Source organism: Otolemur garnettii, unplaced genomic scaffold (assembly GCF_000181295.1).
Source record: "Otolemur garnettii isolate 467f Iridium unplaced genomic scaffold, OtoGar3 scaffold00003, whole genome shotgun sequence".
NCBI lineage: Eukaryota > Metazoa > Chordata > Mammalia > Primates > Galagidae > Otolemur > Otolemur garnettii.
In genome coordinates, this window is record NW_003852398.1 from 6,978,947 (window position 1) to 6,994,320 (window position 15,374).

Here is a 15,374-nt window from a genome sequence, read left to right on the forward strand (position 1 = left end):
GGTGCTCCAGCACCTTCCTCAAGCCAGGAAGGTGCCCAGGGAGTCCAGCTCCTCGGTTTGTCAGGGCCCCTCAGCGGTGTGCACTCCCTTGGGCTCTCTGCACAGTGGACTAGCCCAATTTTTTTTTAATTTTTATTAAATTATAACATTAATGCATTTATGGGCCATAATGTGCTGATTTTATATGCAATTTGGAATGCTAACATCAAACTGGTTAGCAGTTAGGGCAGCCCTCTCGTGCTGCTGCCTGGTGGGCTCCTTGCTGGCCTCGGGCCTCATTTTACTTATTTGTTGTGTTAAGACATTTGTACTCTACTCTTAATAGCTTTTCCATGTACCCCTGCATTGTGCACAGGGTGAGGTCCTACCAAATACCCTCCTCCTCCTGGCCTTCTCCCTTCCCTCCTCTTCCCTCCTTCATTCTGGACGATAGGTGTGGTTTATCATTCGTATGAAAGTGTGGGTGATTATATATTGGTTTCATAATAGTATTGAGTACAGATTAGCCTGATTCTAATCTGAGGGAGGCTAGAGGAGTTTGACAAAGCCAAAACTCCAACCACCATCGCAGGACTTTTTGGACTATTGAAGAAATTGGTGCTAGCTGGACCAGGAAACAGGGGTTCAAACAGGCTTGAGGAGGAGACACAGAGGCCACCAGGGAGAAGCAAAGATTACTAGGACACCTAGGCACTAAGGTGACCCAGAGACAACAGAGAATCATGGCCAGGAGTCAGCCTCCCTGAATCCCAGACACTCCACTTACTGAGTGTGGGATCTTAGGTCACATCCTGCCTCTGTGCCCCAATTTCTTCACCTAAGTGAGAATCATACCTCCCTCCCAGGGCTGCTGGCAAGATTTAGGAAGTTTTGTCTCTAACACTGTGCCAGAGGCAGTCGGCGCTCAGTAACTTTGTCATCTTCCTCTCTCACCGCCCACTGTTCCCCAGGGACTCAGCCTCTAAGAGTGAGCAGCCACCTCACTGTCCCCAGGTGACTCTAGCCCTGAACACCGCACCGTCACACACAACGACTCGGTGTCTCCTTCCTTCCCAAATGGAGTCCTCAACTTCTGTGGAGACCCCTGCCCTGCACAGCTCTCTGTCCCTGCAGGCTGTGGTGGTGGGACGGTGCCGCTGCCCTCTCGTGCTGCTGCCTGATGGGCTCCTTGTCTCCCTTGGGCGTCATTGGAGAAACGCGTGGATTCTGACACAGAAAGCCAGCACTTCTGACCTGGTGACAAAGTCTAAAGGTTGCACCTTGAATCTATAGGACCTGAGATCCCTCTTTTCCTAACTCTTTAGCAATTGGTTGGGGACTTTATTAGAGTGACCAGGCTTGGGTGGTGTTGCTATTTCTTTTCAGAAGCAGAGAAAGGTATTATGACACTCCCCACCATTCAGACCCATGAGGAAGATTCCTGGCCACTGTTCCCAGCATTATGGTAGCCCAGGAGTTGGCCCTTAAGGAACCAGAGTCGTGAGGAAGATTGTTGGGAGTAGCATAAACGAGGTGGGAAAGCTTGGCATTGATGAGACCAGCCCCAGTCTCCTTCACATTGCCGCAGCCCTGGGCCTGCCTTCTGCCCAGGGAGATTCCTGTCCAGGCCAGTGGCTAACAGATTCAGCTAGTGGATTTAGACAATACAGCTTATTTGAGCCAAGGAACCATTTTTATTGTCAGTACGAAACGGCAACACTTCAGACATGATCAGCTAGAAAAGAGGCTGCTTGGTTGTATTAAAAATGTAAAGTACAAAACTGTTAACCTAAAATAAAATTAAACAGAATATTTAAAAGGCTTTTTGTTTCTGTTAAGTTCGGGGACTTAGTAAAGGAAATCAAAACACAGCTCCCTATTCTTAAGAAACTGGGTTATGAAAAGCCGCATCTAGCATGTCGGGGGCGCGTACTATGAGACGGTGTTCTTGCCGGTCCTTCAAGGTCCAAGCATCCACCCGCCAGGCTACTCCCCTGGTGACACTCGGCTTCTTGCCAATTCAAGCTCTGGGACCCGATCGGCCCCTTGGACCCCTCTGAGAGAGGACAACTGATGGGGACAGCCACTCTCTGAGGCTTCTGTGTCTCCTTTTCTTCTGTGGCTCCCCGCAGCCTGGTCAGTAGCATCTCACAGGTCTGTGGACAGTGAGTCTGGGGTCGGCTTGCCTTCTTCAGCTGCTCTGCTGGCCAGCTTTTACAAGAAGAGAATAAACAAGGACAATACCAAGATGGGATCATCATGAGCATCAAAGCAGAGATTTCTAGTCTTTTTTTTTTTTTTTTTTTAAGACAGTCTCACTCTGTTGTCCTGGGTAGAGTGCTGTGGTGTCATACCTGACAGCAAACTCAAACTCTTAGGCTCAAGAGATCCTCTTGCCTCAGCTTCCCGAGTAGCTGGTACTACAGGTGCCCACCCATATGCCCAGCCTTTTTTTCTATTTTTAGTAGAGATGGGGTCTTGCTCTTGCTCAGGCTGGTCTTGAGCTCCTGAGCTCAAGCAATCCACCCACCTTGGCCTCCCAGAGTGCTGGGATTACAGGTGTGAGCCACTGTGCCCTGCCAAGGGCTTTCAAGTCTAATCACAAGGGCCTTATCACTGATGGCCTGCCCACCCAGTGAGTGCGAGTTGCTGTAACCTTGACTTTGGAGATGCAGTGTAAGGCAGCATAATAAGCGCAGGCTTTGCTGTCTCATGGACCCCTCACTAGCTGCGGTAACTTGGGCACGTTGCTTACTGAACTCTGCGAGCCTTATAAAACCCTCACTGGCAGAGGGGGAGATCAAAAGGAATAATGTTTGAGAAGCGCTTAGCATGGTGCCTGACTCATTGTGTGTGCACGGTATCCTTGTGATTTTTATAGTAGTGCCATTCTGATTTAATATTATCTTGAGGGTCAGAGGCATAGTACCTTCTTGATCTTAAGCAGAGACCAACAAGTAACAACGGGAGATGGGACTTCAAGAGTCCCCATACTTGGAAACTAAGTTTTAATTTGTAGGATTTTGTAATATATGTTGAATAGGAAAGTGCTTCCAAAGAAAAAAAGCACTTTCAGCTCCCAAAGCCAGCTGGCTGTCGTGGCTTGGATGGGAGCACACAGGGGCAACTGGGGTGAAGGTGAACTACCTACTGGCTCCGAGGTCCCAGGGCCTCTGTACATCCCTAGCTGGGGTCATCCTGGTCAGAGGAACCCCTTGCAGCCCCAGACAAGAGGTTCTGGGGCTGGGCATTACTGGACAGTATCCCAAATCTCCTGACCACACTTCCTCGGGAGTGCCCACGTATCCTATCCACACACATATAACACACAAGCCCCCATGGTCTTCCCTCCCTACATTGCTCTCTTCCCTTCCCCCTCCCCACATCCTCCTTCCTACAACCTGTCTGGGGCCTTACCATCGTCTTGAAGAATTGATTGACTTTCTTCCGTTTGAGTGTCTTCTTGTCACCGTCTGAGAGATGGAGGAAGGTCTGGCTGAGGCGAGGGGATGTGTTGGCCTCGTCCAACCCAGGCACGCCTGCCACCGAGAGCGTGAGGGCTGGAAGGAGAGCAAAGACAGGGCGTGAATGGGTGGGTAGAGGCGAGGCGGTGGCCTGGGGGAGGAAATGGGAGACAGCTGGGGACAGAGCCAGCATCCAAGGATGGCATATCTTGTGTGCCAAGCAGGAGGCAGGAGGCCTACTTCCAGCCTTGCCAGTGGGTGTGGAAGCTGTCCTCTTTGGGTGAAGCTCACCAACGCTGTGGACAGCGGTCTGGCCTCCTGGCCCCCAGTCAAAGACTTGTTTAGTGGCCGACTTCCCCAGAAACACAGGGCCTCTGCCCTAAGGTAGGGAGACAATGTGAGCTGTCTCTTCCTCCATCTCCCACTATCAACACTCCCTGGTTTCTCATTCTCACCAAAGGCCAGGGGTAGTGGGGAGAGAGTCTCCAATCCAGGTGTCACCTGGTGGAGGGGCCAGATAGTCCCAGCTTAGAATTATTAGAGACTCAAAAAATTAGCTATCTCTCTGACTGTTGGTTTTGACATTGATAAAATTGGATGGCGTTAAGAGCTGGGACCTCCAGGGTATGCCAGACATGCTGAGAGTATGCTAGTAAAATGATTGACTCACGTCAACATCACGGCCATGTGTGGGCTGCCCCGTGTGGTCCAGTGGGCCAGGGTAGGAGCACAGCTCCAGGGCCTGGGTCCGAACTCAGCCTCTACCACTTACAATTCAGTGACAGGCAATAGACTGACACTGCCAGGGCCTCAGTTTTCTCACCCATACAATGGGGCGAATGACATTATCTACATTATGTGAGTGGTGTAGATGAAATAATGAAGGAATGATCTCACACAGGGCCCGGTGGCAGTCAGCACTTGGCAAACAGCGGGTGGCTTCCTTGCCATCTGCCTGCCAAGTTCCAGCCCCATCTTGTTCCCTTTTGTTCTGGCCCTAAGCACAGAGAGCCAGGCACAAAGAGGCAGATACTAAGGACTTTCTGTGGGCCAGATGGAGTGCTCTCAGGCGGGCCATGCCCTGTCAGGGCCTCAGGAGCCACTCTGCGAATAAGGAACAGTGGCTGTGTCCTGCTCACCCCCTCACAGGACAGTGCGTGAGGAGGGACTGGAAATAGGTAGCACCTATGCACCAAACAATCTGCAGCTGTGACATGTGGTGGCATTCTTTATAAATCCAGAAATAGTCTTCCAAGTCCACCAGGAGCTATATGTCTCAGGGACACACCAAAGACCCCTGGGAGGCCTGGGTAACTGACAATTTCAGTATCATCTTGTGGGACAGGTGGATGGCCAGAGAATCCTGAGGGCCAGAGGGACAGCAAACCTCTCCCCCAGCCCTGGAATGGCTTTACCCACAGGAAGAGTGGGTGCGGGCAGAGATCAGAAGACGGGAGCCGTGACCAGAGTCTGGTCTGCTGTACTATGTAGACATGGTCCCCATCCCTCTCCACCCCTCCAGGCTGGTGGCCTGCACTACCTCTATTCCCCATGCTGGTGATGGCAGGGTGCATACCTGGGATGGTGGGCATGGACTGGCTGGCAAAACTCATTTGAGAGAGGATGGATGCCTTGGGGGGAATGGCTGTGTGCTCCGACAGGTTGGTGTCACTCATGAACTCGTGCTTCCTAGAAAGCTGGATGGATACACAACACACATACACACACACCAGAAAGGCTGAGCATGAGGCACATCTGGTCCTTAACATGTCAGAGACAAGGGCTTTCCATCATTTCTGTGAACCTGGATCCAAGTTCATCTATTCTGTTTTATAACATTCCATGCCAGGCTGCCACGCATGGTTGCACAGGTTGTATACTATACAATCCCAGAGACATGAGGGGGAATCATTTAGACTATTTTGTCAATGGTGCCCCTAGAATTGTGAAACACAGAAGACATTTCCATCCTTTTTCCTCCAAGAGTAGCCTGGAGGGCCCTCTGGGAGGCTTGCGGAAGGTCTTTCTCCACTAGAAGCATCTTGGCTGGCTCATGGCCCTTTCCTTTGGCATCCCTCTGTCACCAGCACAGTTAATCCCTCTCCTCCTCCCAGAACACTATCAACAAACCTCTTTTCCGAGGGAAAATTAAGCTTGATCCCAGGGATGTCTGACATCCAGTCTCATTATTAAATAGTTATTAGTTTACAAGACCAAAACTCTCAAAGCCAACGCAGTGAGAGTTCATCTCCTTATTCCCACTCGGGCTCCAGGTGCAAAGGAGAATCTTAGTAGACTCTGAAACATCAGTGGTTAGAATGGCCCTGGGGCTAGGGACAGAGGGCTGAGGGCTCTTCCAAGGCTAGTTCTCCCCTGCCTCGCAAAGCCCTGTTTGATGGCAGAAGGGACACACACACAGGCTCTGGGGTGTGATGGCCTGGTTCACATCCTGGCTCCGTCTGGCCCCAGACATCCCAGCCGCATGAGCATGAATTGTGTGCCCCCCTCCCTGTGCTACAGGTGCCACCTCTGGGATACCCACTGCACCGCATAAACCAAGCTTTAGCAAGAAAGGTCTCCAAACCCTGCATGTTGTGCCTGGCATGTGGTGGAGATTTGCTACCAGAGTCCAAGAAGCACTCCGCCTCAGCCGCTCACCCGCTTCAGGTCTGACTCGGCTGATGACTTCTCATCTGCAAACACCACGCTGCTCCTCTTGGTCCTCTTCTTAGACCTCCGCAGCTTGACCTCAGGCAGCGTGCTCCCCGGGGAGATCGGCTCCTCCTGCTCCACTCTCGGTGTCTTGGGTGGTGCTAATTCCAGGTCGAAGCTGAAGGGAGAGATGAACAGCTGTAATAACTGCAGTTAGAGCTTCAGCAGAACAGCCTTGCATGGACCAAAGGGGCTAAAGGAACTTCTGCTGCCTGAGCTGTCACTACAGGGTCAGGGATAGAGCCGCTAACCTGGTGGAGAACTGGGGAGCCATTTGTCTAATCTGTAAATGGCTCATTCGTTCATTGAATGAAATGAAATGAATAAAATTCACTTAATTTTACTCATGATAAAATGAAATTGAAAGAGGATAGTCATAAAAAACTTTGTGGTGAGGAGAGGAAAGTGGTTAAAAGTATGGATTTGGGTTCAAATCCAAGCACCGCCACTTATTAGCATTACTGGGTACATTACTAAACTTCTTCCAGTCATCATTTCATTTTTTATAAACAGGGGGTCTTTGCAGCAACCTTGCAGAGTAGCAAAGAAATGAGATTCAAGGAATCTCAGCACATTCTTGGCACGTGGCAAGTGCTGGATCATTTGCGGTGTCTTTTATTAGAACAGCAGAGCTGAGCAGGGTAGAGCCAGAGGGTACCAGGAAGGTGACAGAGGCTGCAGGAGGGAGGGCCCCACCACAGGTGTGGGGGTACGGGAGGAGGAGGAGCTCTGCAATGGGGACATCCCATTCGAGTTGGAAGGAGATTCCTGGGGGAGAAGGGGAGGAGGAGAACTCCCTGATGGAGGTGAGAACATTCCAGAAGGACTCAGGCTTGGTGAGAAGCTCTGGGTGGCCTGCAAGGATCACTGGACTGGGAGTTGGGGGGCTGCCTATGAGTCCTGCAGGGTCTTGGGGAAAAGCCGCCATGCTCCCGGAGCCTCCAAAGGCTCTCTAAGAAGGGCGCTGAGCCTCCTGGGTAGCTGTGAGTGTTTTACTAGGCTCCAGGTGGGGAAAGGCTTTTAAACTGAAAGGGGCAAGAAAGAGGTAGAAGGGAGGATGCTGGGAAGAAAGAAGAGGGGTTCTGGGCATTGGGCCGGGGGGTGCCTGGGGGCAGGGACAGACCTGTCGGAGGTGGCCTTGCTGGGGGTGCTACAGTCGGAATTCATGGACGCCAGCGAGATGATGGACATCTGCCTATAGGAGCGCAGCATGGACCGGGGGCGGCCCACTCTCCGGTCATCGAAGTCGGGCTGTGGTGGGAGAACAGAGTTGTGGGGATGAGGCTAGGGGTGGTGGTAGAATTAAAGACTGTGGTCCGCCTTCAGTCCCAGGTCCTGGGAGGTAATCTCTAAATCCTTGTGTGATAGGAGGATCTCTGTGATTCACAGCGGCCCCTGGACTATACCTGAATTTATGCTCCTGATAGCCAGAAAGACCAGCCCTAAGCTTTGAGCCATAAGATACCAGTTCAACTTCTAGGGCAGTGATTTTCATGTGGTGTGCTGTGGCACACTGCATGCTGAGAGAGGGTCTTTCTAAAAAAATTTTTAACAATTTTTAAAAATCATGAGTTAAATTATTTTCGAAAGGAGTTGAAAGCACAGTAAGTATCTTCTTCTTATTTTGATTAACATAATTTAAGTGTGCTATGGAAGGTTTAACTATAGGTTCAAGTGAGCCACGAGATAAAAAAGGTTGAGGAACACTGGACTAGGAGGTGGATGGGCCTGGAGATTAACTTCAATCAATGAATCAATCGGTCATGACTACATAGTGAAGCCCCTGTAAACCCCTAGATGCTTAGGCACCAGTGAACTTTCCTGGTTGGTATCATACATCACGGTGCTGGAAGAGGAACATGTCCTGAGGACATGTTGCTTCTCATCTGGGACCTTCCCAGAACTCAGCCCATGCATCTCAATCTGGCTGGTCTTGATATATTACAAACTGAAGTTGTATGTATAGTGCTATTCTGAGTTCTGTGAATCATTCTAATGAATTACCAAACCCGAGCAGGTGGTGGGAGCCCCCTGATTTGTAACCAGTTGGGCAGAAGTGTGAGTGGCATGGGGACCCTGGGGCTCATAGCTGGTGTCAGAATCACCAGGAATCGAAGACAGTGCTCTCAGCCTAGGGAAGGTGACTAACTCCAGGTAGGTCACATCAGAATTACATTGAGGGGACTTCACAGTATTGAAGATGAGAACTGGTCTCATGTAAAAAAAAGCCGTGAAATCAAAAAAGAGCTGAGTTCACCTCTAGGTTCTTTCAGTTACTCACTTCTCTTCTCTGGGTCTCAGTTTTACCATTTATAAAATGGGAAGGTTAAGCCAGATGGCTTTTGAGGGAGTATAAAACCTTAACATTTTATAATTCCACTTTATAAGGAAGAAGATAAGAAAAAGTCCCTGTGAGCACCAGGCTAATGGCTTCTTTAGGACAAGGAGCTTAGCAGCCAAAAGCACTGAACTTGAGCCAACAGAAAGAACCACATACAAATTCTGACCCACACTCATTTGCTATGTGGCTCCTGGAATGCAAGCTACTTGACCCTCTGCCTCTCAGGAGGAATTATTAAAATAATTCCTACCTCCCAGGCCTGTAAGGATTAAATGACTTAGTAGATATCAAGTGTGTCTTTGATCAGGCCCAGCACACAGTAGGTGCTTCATCACCGTAGCTTTCATTTACAGAATCCTTTGAGTAGCTGGTGTTTACACAGTCTCAATTGCAACCAGAGTTTATTTGGGGGCAACATTTGAGGGACTGAGCTTATAGGCAGGTTCTCCTGGATTGCACCAGCCAGGTCCCTTCCAACTCCAGTCTCTATCACCCTTCTGTGCCCTGTCTTACCCCCTCCTGGCCACAGGAACAGCACATACCATCTCTCTGGCACCATACTCCTTCTCCACCTTCACTTTTAGGTTCTTGAAACATTCCTCCATTCGGTCATGGAAGGGACGCAGGTTCTCCGACACCCTTTTCTCATGGATCTTAATCCCAGCTCCCAGGAAGGGGATCTGGAGAGAAAATAGTAACCAGAGAAAATAGTGAGCCAGAGGTGGGCCAGCCGGCCTCAGCCTGGGACCCAGATGTCTGGTCTGCTAAGAATTCGTTAAGGGCTTCAGGGTCCCCAGAGTCCTGCACACAGGGTCCCCAGCCATGGGGAACAGGGGAAGCCACACCTTGGGGTTTGCTCTGGAAGGAGGAAAAGACCTCCAGCTGGCCTTGCCTCACAGGAGGGCTGGACCTCCTCCCATCAGAGGCCACCTGCGTGGGTAAAGCAGCCCCTTTTAGAATCTGTGGAGGGGCAGAGCCTGGGGACCAGGAGAGTAACCTCTTTTGCTTTGACTTAAATAAAGCTTTGCCTAAGAAGTTCTTGGTAACACAAAAGTGAAAGCATGAATGTCAAAAGATGGCAGACAGAAAAAGGGAAGAGCTGAGAGGGGAAGGAGGAGTGGGCACAGCCTCATTGTCTGACAGGGAGGTCCACTATTCTTCACAGCTGCTGCAGAAAGACAAGGACGCATTAGGATCATGGAGTCAACCCCCTAGTAGGGAGTTTTAAAAATAATGTAAAAGCTTGGGAAGATGAGGGAGGCAGGGAGGGCTGACATGAGGGAGTCAGGCCTACTCCCCCGCAGAGGAGGAGGACGCATGCTGGCTGAGTGGCAGATACAGCAAGGGAAGCTGTGGCCACTGCTCAGAGGAGAAGCTCAGGATGAGACTGGTGTGCCCTTGGGGAGACATCAAATGGGGTGCAAAGGGGTAGACTATGAATTATTGTAGGCAAAATGTTTTTATGATGGTAAGGTAAAGATATTTCTGCCTCCTTCTCTTGGAGATCTCCTTGAAATGATGAGGTGGAGGAGAAACAGAAAGCCCAATGAAAAGTGGAGACATATACTTGCCCCACAGGTGGAAGGAGGGTGGTGGAGGGAGGAAGGTTACTGACCTTCTGGAACACAGTGGAGAAATGGTGATTAGGAACCCAGTAAGGGCTCAGGGATTGGAGGCTCTGGGCACCACAGGGAAGCTGGGGGGAGCTGAGGGCCACAAACAGAGGGAGGGGTTGAATTTCATATCGGGTCAGTTGGATCAACAGTGGCTTATCTTCTTAGAACAGTTAGAACCAGGAGCTCTGGGCTCAGGGGTACCAGGCACAACAGGAGGCAGGATGAAGATCCAGACTGGAAATGGGCTGAAGGGAAAGTCAGCACATGGACAGCGAGACCTGCACTTTCCAGTCCCCAAAGCGCCAGCAGCATAGTAGTTGGGATTATCTTCTTTTGCAACAGTTTGAAGAGTCTGACTCTGAAGGAGGTGAATGGTCCCATATGGATACAGGCATTTGTGGATCATTCAGTTACCATACGGCAATGCCACACAGTTGGCAAGGCTCCCGCTCATGTGTACAGATTTTCATTTAGCCTCATTCTTAATCATGAAGAGACTGACAAGGATCACCAGACACTGAAGAAAACTCTCCAGTACAAAAGTCAGAAGCCAGAACTGACAAATGGGAAAGAACCAAAAATGGAAGACAGGAAAGGAAGGAAGGAAGGAAAGGAAAGGAGAATGGAAGGAAAGAAGAAAGGAGGGAGGAAGGATAGAAAGATGGAGGAAAGGAGGGAGAAAGGAAAGAAGGGAAGGAAGGAATGCGGGACGGAAGAAAGGAGGAAAGAATGCAAGGAAGGAGGGAAACAGAAAGAAAAAACAAAAGAATTTAGAAGAAACAGAGAATAAAGAGAGCCTAAGGAAACATTATTTAAAAAATTTTAATTAATATATAGAAACAGAAAAGATCCTCCATCCATGGAAAAAAGAGAAGGATTTTATATAAATATTAATAATAATACACATATATAGGTGAAATGCCTATATACCTCTGGCCAAAAAAGCCATTTGAAAGAGAGCAGTGAAAAGACTTTGTGCAGGCATACTTGTAAGAAACTGAGGCAGAATCCCATGTGGCCCGGTTGGTTGTGAGCCTAACATGACCAAGGCTTTGGCTGGAATAGCATTTCCAGACTATGTTAAGGAATTAAGGCTGACTTTATAAGGCCTATGAAAAAGCCCTTTGGAAAGCTGGCCAGATACCCATCAGTAACCTTTCCTGATCTGTGGTAAGTGATGAAGTTCACTTGCTGATGGGTCTGGGAATGGTAATGTGCTAGGAGACCTCAAGAGAAGAGGAATTTACCCAATGCATATAGGTATCTAATGGCACAGATGAAACTTGGGCTCATGAAAGGCTTTTGAGAAGTCCAGCCTGAAAATTCCTTATAAAAGAAAAAAACCCCTGATTTAAGGCCTACATGACAGTAGAGGTTTGCACACAAATTCCTGTATGCCCAAGAAGTTTCTTTATGCTTTGCTTAAAGATTCAAAGTAACAGCCTCCAAACAGCAAGGTCAGCAAGGGCAGATATTCAATCTACCTTGTTCCTCCCTAGCCTCAGGCATCGTCAGATAAGAACAAAGAAGTAATGGCTAACAACATGTTCTCCATTAAGTTATGTTAAATTGGGTTAGGTTGATAGGGTTATGTCAAAAGGTGTATGTTGAGTGGCTTATCAGATGTCACATGATGTTTAACTGGATCAATGAAGTCATTGCTGTGTTACAAAATTCCCTATATAAGCCAATTGCAAATAAAGAAGCTCACCATTTTGCCTGAGCGAGCAGATGGTCACCTTTATTTAAAACACAATTTCAATAAGCATGCTTATTCTCCACCACATCACTTTTCTGTGAGACCCTTACAGCAACAGACAAACCACACAAAACTATAGTAAGATATCGTTAAAATTGTAAATGGATGTAAATTTATAGCTTTAGTTGTATACATTAGAAAAAATAGAAAACTGATAAGCTAAGTGGCCATCTCAAAACAGTATAGCAAAAGGACAGAAATAATAAAAGAGTAGACATGAATGAAAAAGAAAATAAACTCACAACAGAGAGGATCAACAAAGTCACAGGTTGGTTTTTGAAAAGATATAACAATAATAAACCCCGAAGAAGACTAACCAAGAAAACAGAAGGTACCAATAGCCAGAATAAAAAATAGCATATCACTACAGGAGAATACAACCTGCAGAAAATCATAAGGCCAGCCATGGTGGGTCATCTATATAGTCCCAGTTACTTAGGAGGCCAAGACAAGAGGATGACTTGAGGCCAGGATTTTGAGACCAGCCTGAGCAACACAGTGAGTCCCCATTACTACAAAGCTACTACAAAGAAAAACAGCCAGAGGTAGTGGTGTGAGCCCATATCCCCAGCTATTCAGGAGGCCAAGGATCACTTGAGCTCAGGGTTATGATGATGCCACTGCACTGTAGCTGGACAACAGACAAGACCTGGTATTGAAAAAAATACATTATGACCAAGAAGGATTATTTTATATATGTAAAATTAGTTTAATATTCAATTCATATCTAGGATATATCTATAAACGCCTATAAATCAATTGTAAAAAGGCAACTTAATTAAATAAGTAAACTATTTGAATAAGTATTTTGCAAAAGGGTAATCCAATTAGCAGAAAGCATGTGGAAAGGTAAATTAAAACTAAACTGAGATACCGTTATACAACCACCAGAAGGCCTAAAATTAAAAACACTCACAATATCAAGTGTCAGTGAGAATGTGAAGCAACTCACTCTTGGAAGTTGGTGGGAGTGATGACTCAAGGGACATAATTTAAAAAACAAAAAAGAAGTTGGTGGGAGTATAAAATTGCTTCAGCCACTTTGGAAAACTACTTCTTGCATTTAGTAAGGCTAAATGTGTGTGATCCAGCAATTCCACTACTACATGTATACTGAAGGAATTGAGTGCTTATGTTCATAGCAACTTTGCTTATAAATATGAATCTTGAAAACAACCGAAATGTCCACGAACAGGAGAACGGATCCATTGGTCAATTACTGCCCCACTGTATGCTCATACAACAGATAACACTTAGAAACAAAAAGAAACAAACCTCTGTTATATGCAACAAACTGGATGAACCTTAAAGGCATTAGGTTGAACAAAAGAAGCCAGACATATAATAATACGTACTGTAAAATACAACTTATAAGAAGTTTAAGAACAGGCAAAACTAACCTATGGTGACAGAAGTTAATATCTACTAAAGCTGAATATTTCCTTGGTGCTATGTCCAAGCAGTTCCATGTCTAAGTATATTCTCAACGGAAACTGTGCGTATGTGTGCCCAAAAGGCACACAAAAAGATGTTCCTGACAGCTTCACTTATCATAGCCCCAAAGTGAAATCAACATGATTCTCCATCAGTAGAAAAATAAATAACTACATGTTGATATAGTTATACAAGCCAGCTATGTGGACACAGCAATGAATATGACTAGTAGACAGCCATGTACAACAAAATGGATGAATCTCACCAACATAATATGGGGCTAAGCAAGTTACACACAAAAGAGCACATGCTATGTGATCCTGTTTATATAGATTAAAAAATAAGCAAAAGTAAATTATAGTGCTTAAGCATAAATCCTCGTGTGGTGAAACTATTTTTAAAATGCAAGGAAATGATTAGTGGAAAAGCAGGATGGTGGTCACTTTTGAGGAAAGATGGTACTGGCTGCCAGAAGGCATAAGATGGACTTAGGGTGTCAACACAATTCTATGTCTTCATCTGGGGGGAGGGTCACAAGGGTGGATGTTTTGTGATAAAGCAGTGAGCTGTATATTTTTAACGTGTACTTCTCTTCGTGTAATATTTCCCGATACAAAGTTTTGAAAGAACGTACTGTAGACATTTTTCCATGCCAATAAATATAGAGAAAAATTAAGAAAAAGGATAAGAAGAAAAAAATAAGACTCTGTCTGTCTGGAAATCTGTGAAATCTTGAATACCAAACACACTTTGACAACTTCAGGGTTGCTAGAGGTGCAGGGACATTCATTCCCCTTTGAAATCTAAGGCTGTCACGTTTCGAGAACAGCTATGTACAACACGATGGATGAATCTCACCAACATAATATCAAGCTAAGTAAGTTACACACAAGAGAACACACACTATGTGATGTGTTCTGGCTTTGCAAAACCAAGATCCAGTCTAGAATTCAGCTCCAAGTGGACAGGAAGCAGGCCCAGTTCTATCCATATAATCTCTGTTGCCTGGTACCGTGCATTGTTGTAGAGACACAATAAATACAGGTTGCAAGAATGAATGAAAGGGAGTAGATCAGAAAGAGCTTGTCTACTGTGTGTGATGACATAAAAGGCTGCCTTCCTCATGAGCAGGGCAGCCTCATGAGATATGGGTACCTTTTGAGTGCAGGTACCCATATTTGGGTGCCTGGGCTCTGGGTGGGAGAGACATGGTCAGGGCAATCTCCTTTGGAGGCTGTTAGGCCTCTGCAACAAGGTGGCCTGGGGGCAGTAGGTGAAGAAGATGGCCACTAGGGGTGCTATCTGAAGGCAGCTAGCCAATGGGTCTCAGAAGCAGTAACATCTAATAGGGTACAAGCTTTCAGAGTTTCCAATTTGGGTTGGTAGTGTCCCTCTAATTAGCGCCAAGATAAGTACACCTGGCATTAGCTGTACTGTGAGGCTGAGGTCCATTCTCTGGATATGGTGAACACAGCATGGACAAGCTATTACCAGGTGGGGAGAGGTCCCCAGTAGAGAGGACCAGGGCAGTGGTGTGGGATGAGAGTGACACTTAACAACTATGCAAATTTATGTGACATGTTAGCCTTCTCTGGGGCACCCCAGAACTATCTGAGGATGGGAACCCATCAAAGCCTGGCCTTCTTGCTTCCCAAGTTGGATGTGCTAAAGGCGAACACCACTATTTGAATATTAAAGCATGATGACCCCAGAAGCCTAGGACCTGGAGGATGGATATTCGAGTTTCACAGGGGGCATGAGGTAAAAAGGGAGAGAAAATTCCAGACAGACACAAAATGCATTCGGAAAAAGTACGTCTGTGCAGCGCTTGGTGTTTCATTTTTAAAGCCCCACTTTGCATAAATTGGCAGAGGCAGAGAAGGACCTGAATTAGGAATCCTTATTTTAAGAAAAAAGGCTGCACCCAATGCTTCTCATTCCCTGATTTCCCTAGAGTAACAAAAACTCCCTGCCACAAAAGCTTGCTTTTCTTTGCACAGTGACTGGCAAGAAGGGAGGAGGGCAGGCAGCTGCACGCTGCTGCTCCCTGCCCCTGCACTCACCACTTG

General features: G+C 47.1%; 1 protein-coding gene across 1 annotated transcript in view; it reads right to left on the bottom strand.

Moving 5' to 3' along the window:
* Window positions 1–1,664: 1,664 nt before the first annotated feature.
* The window catches only part of DOCK2 (dedicator of cytokinesis 2), a 430,752-nt gene continuing 417,042 nt past the window's right edge, over window positions 1,665–15,374 (bottom strand). Inside the window, exons 47-52 of the mRNA XM_023515279.1 lie at window positions 9,039–9,176; window positions 7,279–7,406; window positions 6,102–6,273; window positions 5,020–5,140; window positions 3,397–3,539; window positions 1,665–2,190 (exon numbers count right to left, since the gene is read on the bottom strand). Coding sequence (XP_023371047.1) covers window positions 2,128–2,190; window positions 3,397–3,539; window positions 5,020–5,140; window positions 6,102–6,273; window positions 7,279–7,406; window positions 9,039–9,176 — 765 coding nt within the window. The 3' untranslated portion in view covers window positions 1,665–2,127. The remainder of the gene's footprint in view (window positions 2,191–3,396; window positions 3,540–5,019; window positions 5,141–6,101; window positions 6,274–7,278; window positions 7,407–9,038; window positions 9,177–15,374) is intronic.